The following is a 23,701-nucleotide window of genomic DNA, read 5'->3' as shown; positions in this document are numbered from 1 at the left end:
GTCCTGGGAACACAGGTCCCATTCTGGAGCCTGGGGGGAGATTTAGGGGAAAGAGGAGGAGGAGATATTTGGAGAAAAGGAGGTAGAGAAATACAAGGTTTGTAGTTGCCAGATAATATTAACTATACAAGCAGGCAGCTGTTGGAGGTGAGGAGAATCCCTCTCTATGAAAATGGCAACTAGTGGCATCAAGCAACGGAATTGAAACAAAGTAAACTCTCCCCCAGTTACAATGGGCGACTTCTTAGGCGTAGGGGAAGGTGTCTGGTTACCATGGGGTTTTGGGGCAGGTTAGTTCAACCAGGCTCAGCTAACCCTTCCTAGTTCCAAGTGCGATCATTTTCCAATTTTTTTTTTTTTAAACCACGCCAAAGGTGAAGACCAAGCAGCTGTTAGCAATGCTTCCTTTCAGTATAGAGGACTTATCACCTTGGGAGAGGGGCTTTTTTCATCTCCCTTCCTAACCAAAGAAGTCTCTGTGCTCCCAGGGAGGAAGACCACAAAACCCAAAGACTTTTTAGTTTAGGAGCCCTTTCGGTTCATTTTAACAGGAGTTGGGGAAAGAAACATACAGGTGTCTACAGAAAAAAAAAAGTAAGGAATTGGGAGGAAAGGAAGCTGAGAAAGAAAAAAAAATAAATAGCAAAGAAAACAACAGAGGGGGTGGGGGGAGGGAGGGAGAGAGAGAGAGTTCTGCATTTTAGGTGTGTAGAGTGGATCACTGCTAACTCCCCATGCCCACCTGGGGCTGGTCTCAGGGTGACTCTCACTGCTGCTTGTCACAGTCTGCCCTGGACTCATGTCCTCCCCGAGTCCAGGGATGCCAGCAGCCCAGGTTACTTTCCCTGGGACATGCAGTCATTAAGTGGCCAGCACCGATATGGAGTAAAAACAAGAAGAACAAACAACGTGATCGTCTCTTAACTGACGAAGAATTTTGCCTAGATACAAAGATCTGGGGACACATAAACGTGTGCGCGTTGTACTGAAGAGTCCAGAGTGGCGCGGCCTTCCATGGAGCCTCAACCAAGGGTCCAGTTTGTGAACACTTGATACATCTAGATAGAGAATGTACCCCATACCCCATCTTGTGCTGTGAACTCTTACCTATCAAGCTTCCGAAGCCGGAAGACTGTCCGGTACAGACTACCTGTTAAGTAGTTTACCCTCCCAAAGAGGGCAAAGCGTCGCAGCACCAACAGATCCAAAGCTCGGTGGCACCCACCCGGTGGCACCCAGGCAGTGTGTGCGCGCAGTCTGAAGGAACTGGTGGCCCAGGGTCTGCTGCACCGCTGCTATGGCTGCCCCCCAGTGGAAAGGAGTCTGTCCACACTAGCACTAGGCAGTTGGTGACTGGGGACCTGGGAATTCCACGCAGTAGGCAAGTACTGGGCCAACACCCTACTAAACAGCATCTGTTTTCCACTGCGAGAGGACAAGAAATCGGGTAGGAAACCAGGTCTTAAAATCTGGTGTTCCCGATGTCAGAACGGCTTCAGGGTCATGTATTATCGCTGAGAATTCTGAGCAAAAACAAACAGGTTCCGAGTCGCAGAGGACCTAGGTTGATAACACAGAGTTGGAAGAAGAGCCTCCAAGCCTCATGAAACTGCTACTCAGGAGCACCAAGAACAAATCCTCAATCTTGGGGACTGCAAAAGGTCAGACTAGAACAAGTTGAGGTCCTTGAGCCTGTAGCCCTCCATCTTGCCACTAGATGGCGCCAGAGGCACGTCTCTGCTCACTCTCCAGCCGGGCTTAGGAGAAGGAAGGCTTCAGGAGAAGTTAGCTTTAGCCCTCCTTCCTGGTTCCCTGTCTCATCCTGTAGCCCTTGAATTTCCGCCCAGAGAAAGATCCACTTTCACACGTGCCCTCGCTCCACTTTGCCCCCAGGAAATGCCAAGGCCTTTGAAGTATCCCTGGGAGCCAAACAATTAAACTGGGGGGGGGATGGGGTGGGGTGTAAAGATGGTTTTATGTAATTTGTAATACACTGGTCTAAGTCCCCTCCTAGAAGAAAGGTTAACCGCAGTCTCAGAAGAAAATCCTTAAGCTTTTAAGGGGAAAAAAAGCCCTCAACAAAACAAGGGTATCCACTTAGGTGTCTGGAAGTGGGACCATGGGTGAAGCAAGAGAGAAACACACCACGGTGTGAATATAGCCAAGTATTCCATTTATTAACAAAATAGTCTTAGCAAGGGAGAGCTCTGTTCACCCCACAAGAGGCCCCGCAGCCGAGGCCGGCCCCGAAGCCCCAGCGCTGCTGCGTAAGACCGGGAGGGAGGGAAGGTGTTGGGGAGAAGACTTGTATTAAGTCTTTAATCCTAGCCACCGCAGGAACCCACGGAAACCTAATGCCAGCTTTGGCGATTGCTGGCTCAGGTCTGGGACATGGCGAAGGGAGTGCTCTGATCCTAGGGCTCCCTGAGTCCCCAGCCTGCCCCCAACAGAGCTCCTAATGTTGTCTGGTCTGCTGACTTGAGGACTGGTAAGCTTTGGAGGGATCCATTTAGGATCCCTGACCCCACCCCTATCGCCAGGGGAGGGGGCGGGTCACAGTCCCAACTAGGGAGAGAAAAAATAAAATAGTAACGATAAAGTACTTCACAAAATATAAAGAGCAATTTCGTGCCAGCGGGGGCCTTCTAAGACATTTAATTGGATGTGTCAGGTCCCTGTCAGCCGGCAATTTGACTGCACCGCAAGGTGTGGGTCCCTGAGGGGCCAGGAAGGTAGAAGACGTGGCAGGCTCAGTTGGAGGCCATTGGGCCACTGCTGGTGGCACAGGGACTTCCCGAACTGAGCACCATGGAGGGTCAAGGCTGTGATTTGATTTGAGGGCTCAGGGCCTAGAACCAAGTGCTCATGTGGGAAGTGGGGGGTGAGGGGTGGGAGGTTTGTTGTGTAGTACCACACAGCCCAACAGAATTCTGGTTCATCAGAGCTCAAGACCTCCAGCCACCAAGTTGTTCCCCCTGACCCCCCCAAATTGTTTTTTTTTTTTTTGTACAAAGAAAAAAAAAGAATTAAAACTTCACATGGAATGAAACAAGATGGGGTGGGCAGGAAAAGGGAAGATATGCAGTTTTAACAGTTAAGACTCATGCAAGAGACTTCCCAAGATGGGGGAAACTGAAAGTGTAGAACCCCAAATCTTCCTTCATTCCTTAACACCAAATCAGTCAAAATCAAACACCCCCAAACCTTAAAACATATACCCAAGAAGAATAAACAAAAGAAGGGAGAGGGGTGGGGGAATCATGGAGTTACCTGGGTGGTTAATATTATTATTTGGGGGAGACAGACTTTTTGCATACCACTGACTCATGTGGTCATTAATGCACTTATGTTCCCAGCTTGTAAGCTAACATTATAGTAAATAAATACACAGTCCGGTGGGGGAGGGGCTGGGCTGGATCCTGGTAGGGGTAAGCGGTAGTGGAGCTTGCAGCGTTGAAGGCAGTAGGACGTGAGAGGAAGGGGTGGGTGGGGAAGGGCTGGGAGGGGCCAGAGCTGTGGTTACTGGTATCCAAGCGCGGAGGCGGAGGCTAGTCTCTGTCCATACAGTGCGTATGGCGAGTAGTAGGGTCCGGCTGTGGGAAGGGACGGCACTGCCAGGCCCCCAGCTGTAGATAAGTGGCTCTTGCCATAGGGGTGGTATCGGCTTAGCCCCAAAGTGTGTGGACTCCGCAAGGACAGCGACCCGGGGCTGCCTGGGGCAGCGGGCGGGGGGAGATGCAGGTGACAAGAAGCCGCGGCTGCAGCGGCTGCAGCGGCACTGCCCAAGCTCGACGCCCCGGGGTAGGCGGCCAGAAGTTTCTCTGCGCCCGGCAGGGCTGTGTGAGTCCGTAGATGGCTGAGCAGCTCCTCGGAGGTGGCAAAGCGCTTGTCGCAGGGCCCGCTGGCCGCCACCCAATTGCAGCTGTGTGGCAGCGGTTCGTTCTGCAGCATGAAGCCATAGGTGTAGAGAGGATGGCCCGGGAGAGCGGCCTGGGCGGCGCTGGAGGAGAGCGCCGCAGGTTGCAAGGGGTGCCCGGGGTACACCAGAGGGTAGCCACTGGCCTTAAGGCTGGGCCCGGCCGGATCATGCGCGCTGCAAGTGGAACAGCTTGAGCCGCCGAGGTGCGAGGCGCTGTGGTAGCCTCCTAGACAGTAGGGGTCACGGCATAATCCCTGCAGGAAGGAGGGTGGGGAGGCCCCCGTGAGTGGGCTGGAGCTGGGGGGCTTGCCTGGTGGCAGGCCCAGGCCCCCGGACAGCTGACCTCCCACTAAACCAGACTTGCTAGGATCCAGGCCAGGAACGAACTGAGACGGATAGCCGGCGTAGGCGCCCACGATGGAGCCGTGGTAACCAATGCTGGAGGGCGGTAGTGGGAACACCGAGTGGCCTGGTTTGTAGGGTGACACTGGAGCCACGTGGCCCGCCCCTACCAGGGCGGAGGGCGGCTCTGACTTGCGCCCCGATGCGGTGGCTTCCGGGCCACCGTGAGCCGAGTCCCCACCGCTGCCTCGGCTCCCAGCGGCTGGCTCAGGACTGGGTTTGGCTTCCTGGTCTTTCTTGTCCAGTTCGCTGGCGCCGCCGGCCCCGCCGCCGCCGTTCTTGCAGTCTGAGTGGTGTGGTGAACCTCCGCGGGAGCCGCCGGGAGAAGACGAGTTTGATGAGGTGGAGACCGATGCCCCGTGCGGGGGAAAGGGAGGGCAGGCGGCGCTGGGGACCCTGAAGCCCGCCTTGTCTCCGGGGGACGAGGAGGACGAAGAGGTGGTGGAGGACACCGACGAGGAGCCGCTGTCTTTGCGGGAGTCGCCGCCGCCGGAGCCCTTAGAGTAGGGCTTGAAGCTCGACTTGTCCTCCGCGGGGGAGTCCCCCAGCTGCTTGAGCGCCGCGGCCGCGGAGGCGGCGCCGGGGGCGGAGCGGCTCGGGTCTTTCTCGGATCCCAGCCCGTTGGCCGCCGCCGCCGCCGCTACGGAGTTGAGCTTGGACGAGGGCGGCGGGTCGGGCTTGCCGATCTGCGAGCAGGTCTGGGCTAGCAGAGCCAAAGGACTCTTCTTGGCGTCCAGCTGCGGGAGACAGTGGCAAAGGGGAGGGAGAAGGGGGTGAGACTGGGAGACCCACTAAGCGCGCGCGGAGAAGCAGAGCCGAGCACTGCGGTCGAGTGAAGGGAGCCGAGCGAGGAGGGACACCGAAAGAGGGCCTGGCTCTGGCCAAGTAGCTGGGCGGAATGGCACTTGCCTTGTGGGTTAGTCCCCGAGTGTGACATGGGCGCTGGTGCGCACGAGAAATGGCTCAACCACAGCCCTCCCGGTTAAAGGTGACTTCTCTGTAATCCGGATGGTGATTCGCCCCTTTCCAGATAATTTCCCCATCTTTTTGGGCCAGGGAAAAACTTAAGCCTTTAGTTTGGGAGAACTTCGTTTGGGACGGGTTTCTGGTGATGGCGCTCGGGGTAAGAGCAGGGAGAGGCGCCTTCTAAAGGCAGAGCCGCAGTTGGCCCTGTGAGTAGCCCCTCCCTCTCTCCTTCCCTCCCTTTCTCCCTCCCTCCCGGGGAGGACACCCAGACAAGTAAGATGAAGAAAGACCCAGGATAGTGAGTGCCTGGTTGTCTGCACTGTGCCCCTAACAGACCGGGGAAGATGCAGAGGGACACCGGGGTGGAGGCGAGGGAGGCCCAGAAGCCGTCTTTGGACAGGACTCTAAGGGGCCAGAGGAAAAGTAAAGGACTCTGAGCACCATAAGAGCAAATCCAGTCAGATAGAAAACTCGCAGCTCCAAAGGGCGACTGGGCAAAACCCATGAGTCTAGGGAGAACCTGGGTGGTGTGTGTGTGTGTGGGGGGGTGTCTGGTTCCTGCCTTCCGTCCCTCCTCAGGAGGTCCGCCTGCGTGGCCAGCTTCGGGCCTCGCGTCGCTACGGGAGGTGGGGTGGGGTGGGGTGGGGTGGAGGGTGGTGGAGGGAGCAGAGCCATGGGCCCAGCATGGGTGGAGGAGTGGGGTTCAGTTCTGGGTGGGCAGCGCCCGGAGACTGACCTCAATTGGGCTGACGGGAGTGGAGGACAGCGGTTGCAGGTACTCCGGGTGCAGGAGGTGACCGGTGTGAGCGCTCAGCATCTTCAGGACCCTGATAGGGAGCCGGTTTGCCTGGCGCAGGGGGTCCGCCGGGGGCAGGAGGGACACCACTGCCGGCACCGCCGGCCTCTTCCCGCCGCCGCCGCCGCTGCTGCTGCCGCCGCCGCTGCTTTCGGGTGTCCTTGGGTTAGATCCAGCGGGCGAATCGCTCATTTGGAGGAGGCAGCGCCACTGGGGGGGCGGGGAGGGAGGGGAAGCTCCGGGAGGCGAGCTCCCGGGGCGGGTGGGCTCGCTCCGCTGCGTCGAACGCCGTGCAGCAGCCGCTGCGCCTCCGTGCCGCCTCCCCTCCTCCACCGCCGCCGCCGCCGCCGCCGCCGCCGCAGCTAGCCCAGGCGAGCAACACAAAAACCTTCGCCTTCCGCGAGCTGCACGTCAAATAGCCGCGATCTGCAGCCACACTTCAAAGGGATCGCCGCGCCCGCCCAATCGCAGCTCTCTCCCGGACCCCGGGGCGGGGAGAGCGGAGGGCGGAGGCGGGCGCCGCCGGTGGGCGGGGAGAGTCTTAAAGCGCCCTAGCCGTCGCCGCCTCCCGGCCTTCGCCCAGTGCTGGATCTGCTCCCCTTTGCGGGTTGTGCCCGGCTGCCCTAGCCCACGGGTCACCCAAGGGACGGGACTTCTGGACACGGACTCTGCGCCCTCTCCTGTTGCCTGCTGCTTCCTACTAGTGTCTAGGGTGGAGACCGGGGTGGGAACGCACGGCGCCTGCTCCGGTCCTAGGATCCAAGCCTCTCCCCGGGGCCGCCGGGGGGCGGGCTACGCCTCGGGAGCTCGGCCGCTTCTCCGAGCTGCTTAGGCCGGTTCTCTTTCCCCTAATTGGCCTCTCCCGGATGTGTTCACTTGGAAGCGCCGAAGCCTTGAGGGCATCCACTATTCCCTGGGCGCTGCCTGAGCCCTTCCAACTACTTTGAGCCTGTCCAGTCAGACTGGAAATGGAAGGACTTCCCGGTGAGACGGTCTAGGTGAAGCGTGGTAGAAGGTTTGGCTCCCTGGCCAGGGAGCGTCACCTCAAAGCTCCTGGAACGCCCCCAGGGGCGCTCTGAATTATAGATCGCGTTTAGGTGTGTTTCAGGGTTCTTGTCCCGTTTAAAGTCATAAAGCTACCTCACTGTGCTGTGACGAGCTGAGCTGCCGTTTGGCGGCGACGTGGTTGGAGGTAGCATCAAAGTAGAGGCCGATGTCCTAGAGGAGGGGGGTCTCAGCACTGCAGGGCGACACAAACTCTAGAGACTGCCCCATTGGTTTCCCCTCCGGCGAAATTTCGAAATAAACCCTTTTTATTAATAATAACAGTACCGTCTCGGATTCCCCCAAGCCTTTCGGAAAAGGTACGTATTTACACTTGGCAGAGATTTTTACATAGTCATGGTCCTGACCATAAAGTTCTAGATCATTGGCTCAATCGACTGAGCTTGGTCCTTTGTGCCCCAGCTCTGGAGTGACCACTTTTGCGTGTCCTCAGTGGCCAGTGGAGGCGCGCTGGTGTCGCTGTTCCTTTTGAATACCCTTTTCCAGTCGTGATTTGTCAGTCACTCTGACCATCAAGTTCTGTCTTTGTAGGAGTGTTACCCAGGACTATCTGGTTCTGACCGCGTGGTGCTGACCCACAGTTGTTTTATTATTATTTTTCCCTGACTCTGATATCAATGACTCAACACAACGTGAGAGCAAGAGATTCCAAAGGGGTCGGCAAAGTGAGTGGAAGGAGCGAATCATAGAACAATCATGAACTTCATGATGCGCAGGAGAGAGGGCAGCAGGCAGCTTCCAAGGCCACATCCTTCATACACAGAACTCAAACTCTCCCTGGATCCACAAGGTTTGATAAATAAATGTGCATAGGTTTCTCAGAAATTACCCGACTGTCCCTTCCCTCATCTTTAGATCTTATAAATTTATCGAATAGCCAGAGATGCCCTGACTCTGATGATATGGTCCGTGTTGCAGCAGGAGGGGCATGGGAATGAATGGAAGGGAGGAGGATTTTCTCATTTATTTTATGGTACAAAGTTTTACTCTCTTCTTGCAACTCCCATAAGCTCAGCTCATGCCAGCCTATGCCTTCTGACCTCATGGTTATTGCGAACAGTTATCTGTAAAATTCTACTCTAAGCTGGGTCTGCAGCCTCGTTCTTGTAAATGCAGCACCCAGGAAGCTGAGGCAGGAGAGTCACACCATGAATTTGAGACCAGCTTGGTATACCTAGTGAGTTCCAGTCTCGCTTGTGCTACAGAGTGAGACCCTATCTCCCAACAAACACAGTCCACCGCTATTGAAGGGTTACTTCAACTTAATCCAGTCCTTTGGCCTTTGGGAGAGAAAAGAGTGGAAGAAGTCCTTTGGCCTTTGTGGATATGTTGGAGGAAGAACTGGGAAGAAGGGAGAGTTTGGAGACAGAGACAAAAGTCTTCTGGGTTATTGTAACCAGTCCAGCTGGTGGGGGGGGGGNGGGAGGGNGGGAGAGAGGAGAGGAGAGAGAGAGAGAGAGAGAGAGAGAGGGAGAGAGAGAGAAGAGAGAGAGAGAAGAGAGAGAGAGGAGAGAGAGAAGAGAGAAAGAGAGAAGAGAGAGAGAAGAGAGAAGAGAGAAGAGAGAGAGAAGAGAGAGAGGAGAGAGAGAGGAGAGAGAGAGAAGAGAGAGAGAAGAGAGAGAGAGAGAGAAAGAGAGAGAAGAGAGAGAGAGAAGAGAGAGAGAAGAGAAGAGAGAGAAGAGAGAGAGAGAAGAGAGAGAGGAGAGAGAGAGAAGAGAGAAAGAGAGAAGAGAAAAGAGAAGGAGAGAGAGAGAGAGAGAGAGAGAGAGAGAGAGAGAGAGAGAGTAGAAACCATTCTAGGAGCAGAGCAGATGTGTGTTAGAAATGATTAATGGGAAATAAGTTGGAGGGAAAGAGAGTAGACACTAAGGAATGTGGGTGGGAAAGAGAGGGCAGGAGGCCACAGAAAGGACGGTGGAGTATTTTTATTTGGAGAGTAGAAAGATGTCAAATGAACAAAAGGAAGAAGGGGAGCAGACAGGATGTCCCAGCCTGCCGGGCAGGGTAGGGGGCAGGCGATTTCCCCACGGAATGATACATTGTCCTTTTAAGAAACTTAGTTCTCTAAGCTCAGAGCAGTTAGCATGGACAGGGCTAATGGTGCCAGGTGTCAGGCCTGTTTCCTGCTCCTGTACAGTATGTAGGACACACACACTCCATAGCACACACAGAGGGTAGGGACAACTCCTGGGGTGCTGGTAAGGACAAGAGAGCTTCCTTGATTGGATCAATCCAGTTTCCTTGTGAGAGAAAAATTAAAAAAAAAACAAACCATACTGAGCCTAATTAAAACACTTGCAGATGAGTATTGAGTTTACTATTTGACATTTACTTAGCAAAATTGTTACCCCATACAGAGCACTACACTGGGCCTCAGCCTGAAAGGAAGTTCAGTTTTCAAAGGAATGGCTTGCCACCTAGGCGAGAACGTGACTCATTAATCAACCAGGACCAGTGTTTACTGAGGGCCAGCTGTGGGCAGAGCCTTAGGAATGTGGTTTAAAAAAAAAAAAGACCCTGTAAAAGTTGCAGTGCAGGGGCATACAGCCCATGTCCTTCCCTCAGAGAAGTGTGGCAGATGCAGAGGACCTCATTTGTCAGCCCTTCGCTGGTTACCCTGGAAATGACGAGCAGTGGTTTACCTAGGACAGGGCTAGAGCTACTTGAAGCTGTTTCTAGGACACTGTAGTGAAGAATGGCCTGCCTGTTAGTCAGTCCTTTTTCTGTCTAGCATGCAGGGTCTCGCTCTGTAGCTCAGCCTGGATTAGGACTCAAGATTTCCCTAGCAGGAACTACAAGCAAGCTTGATTTTAGGCAGTGCTTTAAATAATATTGGATGTAAACAGCCCAGCTAGAGCTATGAGTGAGGAATGGGAACCTGAAGTTCCTGGAGTCAGGTCACTGGCAGCCAGGCCTTTAAGGTACATTGCTGCTGAGGTGACCCTGGGTACATTGTCTCCCCCTCCCCCAACATGCTTCAGTTTTCTCATGCATAAAATCTAAGAGTGGCCATCTCAATCCCGGGAGGCCAGAGACAGACAGCACAGGTCACATGTGGAGTGTTGAGACAAAGAGAATCCCAGGTAAAGGAGGCCTGGGATGCAGTGTACTTTCTGCCTCTAGGGAACGTGGCTAAGTCGAGTTAGGTGGTAACTGTGTCACCCATCAATGTCTGGATCCGGACGATCTCAGCCTAGACTGGGAATTCCATGGAACTGGTAACAGACCTTCCTCCGGGCTCCACTCCAATGTATCTTAAAAAAAAAAAAAAAAAAAGTCCCTCAAAAGCTATTGTAAAAAAAAAAGCCTTTAGAAAATTGTGGATATTTATAGATTTTTTTTCACAGACTTCAATTTACATAAAATTTGCCACCCAGGAAAAAAAGGCCTGAGTCAGGTGGAGAGCGAGAGGTGGTAGATTTGTTGTGAGGGGGTAATGGGCACTTTTCACTCCTTGCTGGGGCGGAATTGCCTGAATGATCACCGCATGCATAATACTCCAACCCTAGTGGCAACATCATGAAATAATATCTCACCGGGTAACTATTTACATTTTTTTTTTTTAACAAGCTGTAAGAACTTCGTAAAGTCTGTCTTGTAGAGAACTTGGTTTCCCTTCCCTGGTTTAATATCTTTCAGCAGCTGACAATTACTGCCTTGGCCACAAGCCCTGAGTTAGCACAGTGCACTGGGCTCTGGAGGCATTTCCTCAGCTGCCCCACCCCAGGCTTCAGACACCGCCTGGGGCATGACAGGGTCACTGAGGACTGGTGGCAGGGAACTGGCAAGAGTCAGGCCAGCCAGTCTAACAGGAAGACTTCTCTTGTGATGAAAGGGACTCAGGGGTCAGTCACAGCAGGTGTCTCAGGGCATTTTGTCTTACCTCCCAAGGGACTGTGGATACACTGTTTTTCTTCCCTCTGTGTTAACTTTCCAGCAGTGCTTGACTATCAGGGCAGTAGCTGACACAGTTCTAAACATTTTGTATCCACTATCTCAGAACCCTTGCACGTGGGTTAGCCCTAATCACAGAGGAAGACAGAGGAGCCCAGAAAGCGTAAGCAGTTACCTAAGACCCAGTGCAGGAAGTGCCCGGTCATTTCTCTCCTCTCTAGATGGGCTTCTTTTTTGGCTGATCCACCTCCTCTTCCTTCTCTTTTACCTCTTTCTTTGAGCTTTTCCTTCTGGTGTTAGGAATCAAACCTAGGGCATCGCTCATGCATGGCAAGGACCCTGAGCTGTAACCCCAGCCCTAAATCTGTTTTTACATATGCAGGGCTACTTATTTATATCTCATTTCAACATAGTCATGAAAAATTTAAGGTAGACAACTGGAGTTTACAAAGTGTCGACCATATACATATACATATACATATACATATAGTCACATGAAAAGATCTCCCCCCCCCCACCATGCAATTCTGGGAGGCAGGATCTTGCTATATAATCCAGATTGGCCTTGAACTCAACAATCCTCCAGCCTTAGCCTGTGTTTAGTGTGTGTGTTTGTGCTCGCACGTGCACATGCACACATGCACTTGAGGAGTGTGTAGGTGGAGGTCAGAGAACACCTTATAGGAGTTGGCTTTCTCCTTCTATCATGTGGGCCCTGAATCTCAACCTCAGGTGGTTAGGCAGGGCTGCGAGGGCCTTTACCTACTGAGTCTTATCTCTGCTACCCAAGTGAGTTTCTGTGTTCCTCTGCTTATAACAAAGTTCAGAGTTACTCTGGGCAGGTTTTTATTATCCCGTGTGTCAGATGAAGGCATAAGCTCTAAGAGCTGGAGGGAGAGTTTGAAAGTCATGTGGTCCAGCAAAAAACGCTGGTGGGAGTGGGGCAGTGAGTTAGTTCTTCTTAACTCCTTCCTGTTGTGGGTCTTCTCAGTGGATGGGGTGGGGGTGTGGCAGCTCCTGATAAAAGGAGGAGGAGGAGTTAACCCCTTTTCCTCCCCCAGGAATCTCCTTTGGAGATGTGGAGGGAAGAGGGACAGAAGGAAATGTAGACCACCGCTTATCTTCAAGCCTGTCCTTTTGATTCAGGCCTTTGAGCAGGGCTCTTTGAAGAGGTGTTTTCCCCTTATCTCCCATCAGCCGCAGGGAGCCATACAGACCCGGGTCAGGGGGATGCGGTAGGGTAGGTGTGCTTTTGAAGTTGGCCTCCCTTGCTTGTTCTGCCCCCATACATCAGCCTGGTCATTCATTTTTGATTACTTTCATCCATTTAGGTTTATCTGTTTCTGAGAAAAACTCCCTGATGTTGGGGACTAAGGATCTCCCACAGGCTAGATACTTGCTCAATTGTTCAGCCCCAAAACTCTCTCTTAAGCTGTAAATATTGCTGGGGCTGTATCTCACCCTCTAGCAGTCCGCATTTAGGCTGAGACAGACCACAGAGAGGGCTGCATATAGGGCAACGTTTACTGTGCACTTACCGGAATGCCAGATGCTTCTCTGAGCACCCGGTGGGTGCTAATTCATTTATTTCTTGCAACAAATCAATCAGGTGGGTGCTAGTGTTGTGTCTATCTTATAGGTGATACACTGAGACCCAGAGAGGTTGAGCAGTTTGCCAGGTTACTCAGCCAGGAGGTGGTAGAGCTGATATTACAGAGCAGGTAGATGGTTCCCGAGCTGCTTGCAAGGGCAGAGCTGAAGGGGGAGGAATTTGCTCAAGGTGGGGAATAAAAAAAAAGCCAGCAGGACACACTGAAAACAAATGACTTTCATAATTTTCTGGAGAGTTGCACACGTCCATCGGGATTTCCCTTCATCGTGAGAAATGAGGAATATGGTAGCGAGGAAACTGAGGCCCGGAAAGGAGTGGAGGAAACATTCGTTTGCCCGTTTAATTGGATTGGACTGATTAATTCAATGAATCATTGTCTCGGTGACTGATTATTGACCACTTGATAGGTATGGGCCAGAGGCAGTCCCCAGAGGATAAAGACAGACAGCTGTGTGGGATGGAGCCCAGACTCCCATCTTGATGATGCCCATTTCAGTGTCTCAGGAAAGGGACTGCAGGCCTTGCCCTTGAGCATCCTGGCCTCTTATACAGATTAAACAGCAACAGAAAACCGAGGCAGCCTGATCTTAACTCCTGCTTAATGTCTGCTGTAGTCAGAATATGAAATGTTCCTAAAGACTTGTGTGCTGAAGGGTTGGTCCCCAAAGTAGTGTCTGTCAGTGCTGAGCCTCTGGGAAGAGACTAGATTAGGAAGACTATGACTTTAATAAAAACATTTAAATTATTTATTTATTTGTGTGTGTGTGTTGTGTGTTGTGTGTTCAGGTGCCCACAGAGGGCAGAAGAGGATGTCAGATCCCCCGGAACTGAGGTCACAGGTGGATGTGAGTCACCCAGTATGGGTGGGTGCAGGGAATTGAACTGGGATCCTCTGCAAAGGCAGCAAGTGTTCTTAAGCCCTAAGACACTTCCCCAGCCCTAATCAATAGCTTTATCAGGTGATAAATCCATTATTCTGTGGTTTTCCAGGTGCTGGAGGAGATTGGGAGGTAGAGCTTAGTTGGAGAGAGCAGGTTTCTAGACTGTCACCCTAAAAGAGGGACTTGCTAACTCCACTCTCTGGCTGCCATGAGGGCAGTGGCTTTGTTGTGCCACAAGTTTTCTGCCATGATGTTTGGTCTTACTTCAAGCCCAGAGTGAGGGATCTGAGAGAGACGCCGTGCACTGAACCCTTTGAAACCAGAAGGCTTCAAAATAAATCTTTCACCCTGTTTTTTTTTTTTGTTGTTGTTGTTGTTTTGTTTGGTTTGGCTTTTGTTGTTTTTGTTTTTGTTTGGTTTGGTTTGATTGCAATGATGGAGCGCTACCACTCCCAAGAACACTTGACTGCCTTCCCCCCGAATTCTAAGTACCAGGTCGATAGGCGTGTGCCTGGTAACTCAAAGATGAAGTCAGCTTTCCACTAACATTGATTGAACAATGTCTGGGGTGCAGATATCATTCTAGGTGCGTTTGGACACTGGTCACTTATACATAAGGAGAATCATTAAGGACCATGAAAGGACTCTGCAGTGGGAAACAGGGACCATGGCTACCCCAGGGAGCCTCCTCATTCTGCCTTCATGTGCTGAGTTAACAACTGGAGCCAACAGGAATCCATGCCCTGGGGAGATCTGGGTGGGTGGCCATCTGTGGGCATGTGAGAGATGATGTCTTCTGGTTTTGACCTTTCTTGTGAGATTTGGCCATGAAGGTAATGGTATCTGTGTGGTTTTCCCTCCAGATTTGTCCACTGTGCTCCTTCCTAAGCCATCTAAGATGTGGAGTCCCAAGCCCAATTATGTAAACATTCTTTTAAAAAAAATCAAATGCCTGTCCACAGCATGGTGGATACCTGAAATCCTGGCATTCAGGAGGCTGAGGTCAGACGGTCATGAGTTTGAGGCTGGCCTGGGCTATGGAGCAAGACCATAACTCAAAACAATGAAAAGAAAAAGAAAAACGAACAGAAATACAGTTTCTTAGATAATGTTTTGGTTATTGCAACTAGTGTCCAGTAAAGATGAATTTGCAAGATGTCAGAAAAATTCAAGGGATATTTATTTTGATACCCACCTCCACTTCCAGCTTCTGCCGGGTGAAGGACTGGAGGAGGCGGGTCTCCACCAAGCCTATGTCAAAGGAGAGAGGCCATTCAGAAAACGTATGCGTGTGTATGCTTTAAAAGGGACTTAAACTTGCTTTCTGTTGAAAAAAGATTTTTCTTTGTTCAGGATGAGGAGCATTCCCATGGCACGGCATCCTGAAGTTGTAAGCAGGAGAGTGCGAACAGACATTCGCTCCCTCCTCAGAACTTCACAGCTGTGAGCTTGTTGTGCACCTTCCTGGAGGTCGCTTACACAGTAGCAAATCTGTATCTATTTGCACCGTGCGCCTCGCCCCCCCCCCACCTTATACACAGATGGAACACAGAACACAAGTTATTCTGAACTTATAAAAAAAGTGATGCACTTTTGAGATCTTGCAGTGAGTGGTTGTGTCTTATTTAATTTCCCCAGTGTCTTTCATGGTATTGTTCCGTGATGTGCCCGGGTTTATTTAACTAGTTCCCTGCTGATGAATATGTAAATGTATTATTTTCATTCAGCATGTCTTTGTAGGTATGTGAATGGATTCATGGGAAGCTGAAGGAGAAAGTTGACTTGAAGTCAACTTTGTCTCGTTAACTTCCATTCCAGGCCTGGGGCTCCCTGAGTCACTGAGCTTTGCAAAGCTCATACTCTGTGAGTGACCATTACTTCAAGATGAAGAGAAGGGTCTGGAATGGTTAGAGTCTCTGGATAGACTTAACTCTAGGGTACTGCAGTTCCTCCTGACAGTTCCCCTTGGGACTGTCAGCCTGACATGTAGAGAACTTGTTTAGGTACCTGTGGGTGCCCCGTCAAGATCTGAGCTTGATAGTTAACATAGCTGCTGTATGTTAAATCATCTCTGTTTTCCTCGTCAATTTCCTTAAATAGTCCAATGTGCGAATGATTGAAAACTAAATGAATCTCCAAACAGCTGTTAGTCCATGTTCTGTAACTATAACAAAATATTTGAGGCTAGGCAGCTTATACTGAAAGGAGGTTCGTTGAGCCCGTAGTGTAGAGGCCCAGAGACTAAATGGCCTGTCTCTGATGCTTCTCCCCTCCTTGCTGTGTGACATCATGGCAGTGATTTGTGTGGGAAGGAAGGAGAGAGAACATGGTTATACCGGAAGCCAAGAAAGACCTGGAACCCCCCAAAACTACATGGACCCAGTCTAATCAGACAGTCCCAATGACTTCTTAGCACCCAGCTCTTAAAGGGTCCATTGATTTTTCACGTTATCACACGGACCACCCAATTCCCAGCAATAAACAATAAACCGTATCTAAAGACAGCAAACCCTATCTAAACCACCCAACAGCCGGAGTAGAAAAGCCACAGCAGTTAAAAGCTGCGTGGAATGGGGCCCTTTCTCCCCAGGCAACACTAGAGTTGAACAGGCTCTCACAGGTCTGTCCTCTATCTCTGCTGTGAAATTCTCACCACACCACTGCCGTCAAAATGCAGAATGACGATTATATTTATGACAGGAGACATGTTTTAAAACAGTTGTTTTAAAACAACTGACAGAGCTGCAAGATGGGAAACGACATGAAAGTGAGATTTTTTTTTTTTTTTTTTTTTTTTTGGAGAGGGGAGGGGGATGGGATGCTGGCAAAGAAGAGCAGGTTTTTCATTATTGAAGTTGGAATCCATCCTTTCTTCCTTGAGCAGATAAAATCATCCGGGAAGGAAGCTGGAGGGTGAGGGCCCTGCATAATGTCAGTTCTCAGAGACCTGGGCAATTAGCTGTTGGCTTGCTTGAACCGCCTCTTGTTGGGATATTTCAAAGGACAGAGTACATACAGTATGAGACAGTGGTGCAGTGCGGGTGGGGTTGGGGAGGGGTGGAGGTGGGCGGGGCGGGGGCGAGGTGAAGCCCAGCCTCATATCTCCCTGTGAACTCAGGACTCAGCTAACCTGCATACTGGGACGCGTGATGCTTTCCAGACTAGGCCAAGAACACAAGACAGACACCCTCAGGATGGCAAGGCCACAGTAGACAGATGGCTCATTGAGGGCCCTGTGTGCTAGGGAAGAGAGATAGAGTCTTTTCAGACCTCGCTTAAAGAGAAATAGTTTTCCCGTGGCCAACCAATGGGAGTTGCGTTCCTTCTCCCTATAGCCTTTCTTCCCTGGTGGTAGGGGGATTACTGAAGAGCTCTTACCGGCTTAGCATTGTTTGTTTCTGTAGGAGAGAGAAATGGCAAAAATTGAGAACGTCTCCCCCCCCCCCCCCCCCGCAAGCAGGAAGTTAAAACAGAAGAACTCAGGGGGAAAAAAGTGTCTCCATTATGATGATGAAATAAAAAATTAAGAAGTCCTCAGAGTGGGTGGTAGGACCCAGAGTTTGTGAGGAACCGAAGCTATTCATGGTACGTGGAACTGGGGCACTCCTGGTACTTCTGTTTCTTGTGGGTTGGGATGAACCGGAAGCTGCCCCTCCACGGAACGATCTCCACGGTTGCTTCTCTCCGGGTTTGTGGTGCGATCAGGTTGATCCAGGACACATTTAACAAATTCGACTAGTTTATCTAGTCCCAGAGGAGCCACGACTCAGCGCTGGGCGGCAAAGTCAGCAATAGTTACAGTGTGCTTGAGAGCTCTGCGTGGTGACCTCGGCTCAGACCCGGGGCAGCATGGGTAATTCAAACAGTTGGCCAGCTTCTTCCTTGCGGACACAAACTCCCGACCTTACCATACCCTCCTCCATTTCTCTCTGCAAGCAAAGCAGGAGATTCATTTCTTATACCCCAGCACAGTGCCAAGAAGGAGCGTGTTAATATCCCCCTCCCACCCCCTTGTGAATTGGATTACTTAACACATCTTTTTGGAGATGTCAGCAGTTTAATAGAGGCAATAAGTCAGGGCTGCCCTTGTGTTTTATTTTTCTGCCAGTATTTAGTTAATTAAAGAATGCAAATTAAAACACCTTAATTTATATAATATCAATACCAACGCCTTAAAACATTTGGCATAACTGTGCTGGCACGTCCCTTACATAAACTCTTCGGAGCGGTACTAATAAAAATGAAAAGGGCTGTAAATCAAATTTAATTTATTCATTTTTGTTTGGTATGAAAGCATATGCCAGAATCGGGTTATTTATGAGTGTGTAATAACAATAGGTATTTTTTCTTAACCAGCTACAAATGACAAGAAAGGTTTTCAGGAGGCTATGGTTTTAACTTCGAATCATCTCAAAGTACATCTATTGTTCAGGCCCTGATCTCTAGAATTCACACTTTTGCTTTCCCGTCTACAGTCAAAAATAGACGTAGGTATTGAAAAAAAAATATCCAACTTAGAAACAGAACCTCCCACCCCCTGAAAATCACCTGCAACCATTTGTGTGGAAAGAAACACGCACAACGCATCCCGTGGCGTATGAACCCCAGGTGAGATGAAAAGGCTGCCGATACGTATCTGGACTTCTCAAATATTCCATTAAGAGATTATATCACAGAGGGCTCAGAATTAAATAGCATCAGGAGGGATTTGGTGTGTGGTTGCTTTCTTGGGAGCTGTAAAGATGAACTTCGTATACATGAACAAAGTGCCAAACACCCATTTTCATCTTCCCCTCTTGGGCTGATTTTGCTTGCTCTGTGGGTCTGAGCCTGGGGTTCCCCACCCCTACCCCTAGAAGAGCAGTGGGGTCTATTCCTGGGTACCAAGTGGAGGCACGCTCTCCCTCTCTTCTTGACAATGCTCCCTAGCACAGCCATCTCTATCCTTTCCTCATCCCATCTTCAATTCTACCTCGACTCAAACAGATCTGTCGAAGAACTTACCGTGGAGTGACCAAGGTGCTGCCATCTTGTCCTGACTCCTTATTTTGTCTTCTCAGGCACTATTTGCAAGGCCTTATCCCCCTGAGCACTCATGTCGACCTTGGCAACACACTTGAGACTTTTCCCTGACCTGACCCATGCCCAGATGTATAACATAAACAACTGGTGTGTTCTACCAAAACAAGTGTTCCTTGGTTTCCCTGGTTCACACATGATGATGTCATTGTGGGTTTTGCCTGTATTACTAGTTTTCCCTGGTCTACACATGATGATGTCATTTTAGGTTTTGCCTGTATAAATGCTGTACCCTTAAGCTCTGGTACTAAGAATTCTTTGGGGGGCAAAAAAGCCCTTTCTCTGTCGTTGATTAATAAAGGACTCTAATTGGGTCACATATGCATGGCGGTCTACAAAATTATCATCTGGACTATAACAACAGGAAGAGAAGTTGAAAAAAAAAACACCACCAACAAAAACTTGTCCACTTTGAAATGCCCCCACCTTATCTGGACACATCCAAACAAATTCACCATGACTATCCAGTGTGTCCACACAAACATTTGACTTGAGAGACAAATGGACTTTCTGCATTTTATCAGGACACTCACCACCCAGGGCTCTCAGTGGTAGGAGGAGGGATCCCAAGGGTGTTCTGTGGCCACGGAGACAGGCTAGGCCATTCCTCAGGGGTGCATCCATGTATACTCCACCTTCCTGAGTGGCACTGTGGGCCTAGTTCCATCTCTTTCCTTGATGCATGTCATCTTTAAAAAGCTGATCTTCATCTTTATATTTATTTATATCCCTCCTACCTCCATAAAAGATTTGAGGTGGCTTACAATTCAAAATGCAGATACTGTAAAATCTGAAGCCATTAACAGAAAGGTAAAAAGATCAGACAGAGCCAAGTACAAAGAAGGAGGGGGAGGGAGAAGGAGAGTAATTATACCAGATGGGGGGAGGAGGAACTTAGATTAAAGAAAGCTAATGCAATTGAGAACAAAACGCAGCTCTGAACTCCCTGGTAGCTTGGTGGGCGGCTGCCAGCTTTTATAATAACTATAGATTATTGCACCTCAAAGGCAGGTTTAAATGCCTACTGAGGACTCACTGGCTGCGGGAGTTTGGTCAAATCACTTCATCTCTTCCTGTTTCTGTTTCCTCATCGGTCAAAGAAGGATTTTCCCATAGTGCTCTTGAGAGAATGCTGTTGGCATCAGCATCAGTGGCACTGCCATAGCACACATGGTGTGCCTGCTGAAGTCCTAAATGTTTCACCTAGCTATGGTTAATCAATCCTGAGGTGCGTATTTGAAACTTTAGCATCTCTGACACCGATATAATGAAATCAATGTGTCACAGATTGTTTGACGGCACTTTTCTTTCTTATTGGATCCAAAATAACAGTGTGTTGTGCAATGGATGAAAGAGGTTATTAACCTACTCAAGCCTCACAGGAGCTGTATACAGTAGGTGCTGGTTTTGTCCCACTTGACAGGTAAGACTGAGGCACAGCCAATATAAACGGCTTATCTAAGGGCTGTAGCTATCTGACAACACTGCTTTACTCAGTTATTTCAGCAACGAACACTGCAACAAAACTTTCTCTGTTGGGAAGTAAGGGAATGTAGTGCAAAGGGAAGAGCTTGCCCCAAAGGTCAGCCTTCTCAGAGAGAGTCATCTCCCGGTGCTGAGTCTGTCTATGCAAATGAACTCACATCATAGGGCCAGAGAAGGAAAGATGATTCATTTCTCCCAGCTTTCGCCTGCCCGCCCGCCCGAGAGAGCTTTGCTCTGTGTAGGAAATGCCCTTCCAGCAGGTCACACCATTTCCTGGCTCTGTGACTTGTCTTCTGCTTGGGATTTCAGCAGACACTGGATGCAAGCATGGGTTCTCCGCCTCGGCCATTTATCATATAGACGGCCGAGGAGGCCCTCAGATGGAGGCTCTCAGGCAAGATGGAGGCTCTCAGGCAAGGCTGCAAAGTTGCCTTTAGGGCAGAGATGAAGTGAGGGATTGGCTTCCTCAGGTCCCTGTACACACGACCTAGAAGGGCAGAGAGACAGGAAGACCTCAGGAGGCAGGAAAGCGGAAGGGAAATGGACAACCCACCACTCGGGAGTGAGGCAATGCAGCTTCGAAAGGAAGGGGGATGCAGCTCAGTGGCCTAGCGCGTCCTTAGCACATACATGGTCCCGGGGTCAAAGGGTCTAAAGAACCCCTCAGAGAACAAGGAAATCATTTTCCCATGCGAGTGCAGTGGGCGAGGGAGCCAACCTGGAGAGGAGATTTCTGTGTTTGAGACCTAATTGTGCAGCTTAGCAAATTATCCAGCGAGACTCAGTTTCCTCGTTTAGCTAATGGGTACCATAACATTCCAATGATTTACCTCACCTAGTTGTTAAAAGATCAATTAAGATAACAGATGTGAGAGCATTTTTCCAAATGAAGTAATGCTGTGTAAATGTGAGTTGTTATCATTGTTTTTCTTTTCAGCTCTGTGAGCCTGGACAAGTTCCTACAGGGGAACAGAGATGATCACTAGTTACGAGGCTTGCCCAGTTTTGTGGGGGTAGCCTACAGAGTTTGACTCAGAATTCAAAGCTCCTCTTGTCTAGTGCCTCACATGTCCCTGGTTGACCCAGTGAAAAGGTTTGGGGGTGCCCCAGAAGGTCTCTCTTCTCAGATTCTCAGGTTCTGCCCTGCAGTGGGGTCTTAGCCTAGGAAACAAGCTGACTGGGCAGAAGTGGCTCTAGCCTTTGCCTTCTCTGGCAATAAGACAAGTTTAGCAGCCAATAAATCTGGACTTCATAAGCCATACCCAACCAAATCACACCAAGTCGAATGCATTCTCACAACGTTTCCCTGAGAGAGTAGCTCTAAGATGTCGAGCGGAGTAAAATCTGCATGATTTGACTGAGCTGCTAGATAGCAATCCCCCATGCCTGAGACTTCAGATTCTACACGTATGCATCTGCGTTGCAATGTGATATAAAATAAAACTGCCATAATATATAGTAACAGACATTCTTTTAAAACTAACAAATTGCTTATTTCTAGAATGTTCCATTTAACGTTTGGAGGTCGACCAGAGGTAAGTGACGAGGACAGCCTACAGAAAGTAGGTGGCGTTGCTTACAGAAAGGAGGAGTTCAAGGTGGAGGACTGGTCTTGTCATCTAAGACCCTCCGGTCTAAGGGCCTAACAGCCTGCTGCCTGGGAACCGGAAGCTCCGCTTTCTGTGCAGGCAAGCAACGGCCTTAACAGGGACACACTAAGTGGGCCCCACCTTTTCTGGCCTTCCCTCTGAAGGAGAAGGAAGGAGGAAGTAGGAGGAGAAGGAGGAGTGGAAGGAAGGGGCCTGGGAAGCATAAAGAAAAAAAGAAGTGCTTAATAAGAGGAAGTCGGGGAACACAGCCTGCCCTGGCAACACGGTTTAGAACAAAGTAGCCATTTGCACAGGGAGGGTGCCCCCGGAGGGACCTTTCCCTAGACCTAACACATCACCCACTCCTCTAGCCTTTCTGGAAGATGCCCAGCCTTCCGAGCAGGGCCTGCCTTCTCTGGCAGCAGACAAAAGCCATTTCTGTGTTACACAGAAAATGTGTTACTTTGCCAGAGGGTCGGGTAAGGGCTGCCCGGGCCAATCCTGGCCCAGCAGAGCTGTTTGCAGAGGGGGCCTGTCAGTCACTAGGAGCCCCGCGTGAAAGGGGCCCCTTGTCAACTTCCCCTGCCTTTGAAGTGACTGGGATGGAGGGGCTCAATTAAAAGCCCATCAGTCTGTAAGTAAATCAACGCCTATCAGGCTTGTCACATCAAACAAACGATTATTACCCCAGCCCGCCCACCCCATTAATCTGGCTGTTCCTTCTTGACGGCTCAGGGTCAGGGCGGTGTAAATCCTGTACTGGATTCCAGCCACCTGGATCGGGATGAAAGCCCTGGTATAACACACCATGCTCTCAGGCATTTCCCAGGGCCCCCTGGAGGGAGGGCCCCTGTCGCAAGGGGTGGTGACAGAAGAAGCCTCCAATGACAGGACCTTGGGAAGAGACATAAGACTCGAGAGAGATGAAGAGATGTAAAAGAGAGGTACTACAATAGAAACACCAGAAGAGTGCTAAGACCCGAACTCTGGAAACTCACTGGGAATGTTGTGAACACCTCCATACACACTCCCAAAGGACAAGGTCTCTGGATGGAATTCTTAGACCTTCTGAGGCCCAAGTCAGAGAGTGGATTGAAGATCAAGGTGATTTTCCTCGCGTCTCCCCATGAGTCACATGGTCAAGGGAAAAAAGATGGTAGAGAGGATATAAGAGAGTGTGCAGGTTGTAATGCCATTCCCAGCGTCGGGCATCAGAACTGGCATGGGCAGAACCCGAGGTGGTATAAACAGTACACGTTAGACCAGTGGTCCCCAACCTTCCTAATGCTGTGACCCTTTAACATAGTTCCTCATGTTGTGGTGACCCCCCCAACCATAAAATTATTTTTGTTGCTACTTTATAACTGTAATTTTGCTACCGTTATGAACTGTAATAAGTATCTGATATGCAGGATATCTGATATGTGACTTCATGAGAAGGTCGTGATGACCCCCACAGGTTGAGAACTACTGCTCTAGACCCTAGTCCCGAGTTCAGATAGTCTACACAAGTTCCTAAGAAACACGTTGTCTTGGTGGAGTTCTCCTAGGTTCTGTGTGCTGGTTTGCGGATTCCTTTCTGCACACGGGATCAAGCTCTTGGCTTTCCCCACTGTAGACTAAAGAGAAGGATAGGCAGAGAGGAAGGGACACAGGACAGTTTGAAAGAGGAGCAAGTGGCAAAGAGCTGTGTGAGGAAGGAACTCAACCACGTCACCCATTGGGAAGGGGAAGGAAGCTACCAGCCCCTTCCCCAAAGGTTCTCCCGCTGACTCGTGGTGGTCTGCATTTAAAGATGGCGGTCGCTTGCTTGTCTACTTCGAGACAGAGGAATAACTCCTTAAAGAAACTGAGACCGGAACTGGAACAGAAGACCCGGGAGGGGAAGCTTTTTGTGGCTTGCTTGAGCAGGAAGTCCCGCTTGCCCGCCCTTGCAGATTATGTTCACTGCCTACTACACAAAGGGTGAATGTTCTTGAAGTAACTGGAGACATTTTTGTTCCTATCTTCCTC

At 50.3% G+C, this 23,701-nt stretch overlaps 1 protein-coding gene and 1 long non-coding RNA gene across 3 annotated transcripts; both read right to left on the bottom strand.

Moving 5' to 3' along the window:
* Positions 1-2,152: 2,152 nt before the first annotated feature.
* Znf703 (zinc finger protein 703) lies at positions 2,153-6,476 on the bottom strand. Of its 2 annotated transcripts, none has more exons than XM_021170193.2 (2): positions 6,024-6,476; positions 2,153-5,058 (listed from the first exon to the last, which is right to left on the bottom strand). In XM_021170193.2, exons 1-2 carry the CDS (start codon positions 6,273-6,275, stop codon positions 3,520-3,522), a joined length of 1,791 nt encoding a protein of 596 aa, XP_021025852.1. In that variant the 5' UTR covers positions 6,276-6,476; the 3' UTR covers positions 2,153-3,519. The 2 variants fall into 2 exon arrangements, with proteins under 2 accessions (XP_021025852.1, XP_021025853.1); XM_021170194.2 differs by lacking the exon at positions 2,153-5,058 and adding an exon at positions 5,237-5,364.
* A 9,875-nt stretch (positions 6,477-16,351) lies between these two features.
* Positions 16,352-16,977, bottom strand: LOC110299575. Its single transcript, XR_002378479.1, has 3 exons — positions 16,914-16,977; positions 16,666-16,775; positions 16,352-16,517 (listed from the first exon to the last, which is right to left on the bottom strand). It is a non-coding gene; the product is annotated as an uncharacterized LOC110299575 (long non-coding RNA).
* Between the last annotated feature and the right edge of the window lie 6,724 nt (positions 16,978-23,701).

Source organism: Mus caroli, chromosome 8 (assembly GCF_900094665.2).
Source record: "Mus caroli chromosome 8, CAROLI_EIJ_v1.1, whole genome shotgun sequence".
NCBI classification, from domain to species: domain Eukaryota; kingdom Metazoa; phylum Chordata; class Mammalia; order Rodentia; family Muridae; genus Mus; species Mus caroli.
The sequence above is the reverse complement of the archived record's forward strand: the minus strand, read 5'-3'. Positions and strand labels throughout refer to the sequence as shown.

Bases quoted from the DNA above. Each gene is read 5' to 3' on its own strand.
- Znf703 (XM_021170193.2), bottom strand. From the start codon at position 6,275: ATGAGCGATTCGCCCGCTGGATCTAACCCAAGGACACCCGAAAGCAGC. The intron at 5,059-6,023 runs GTCAGTCTCCGG...TGTCTCCCGCAG, and splicing joins CTCCCGTCAGCCCAATTGAG to CTGGACGCCAAGAAGAGTCC.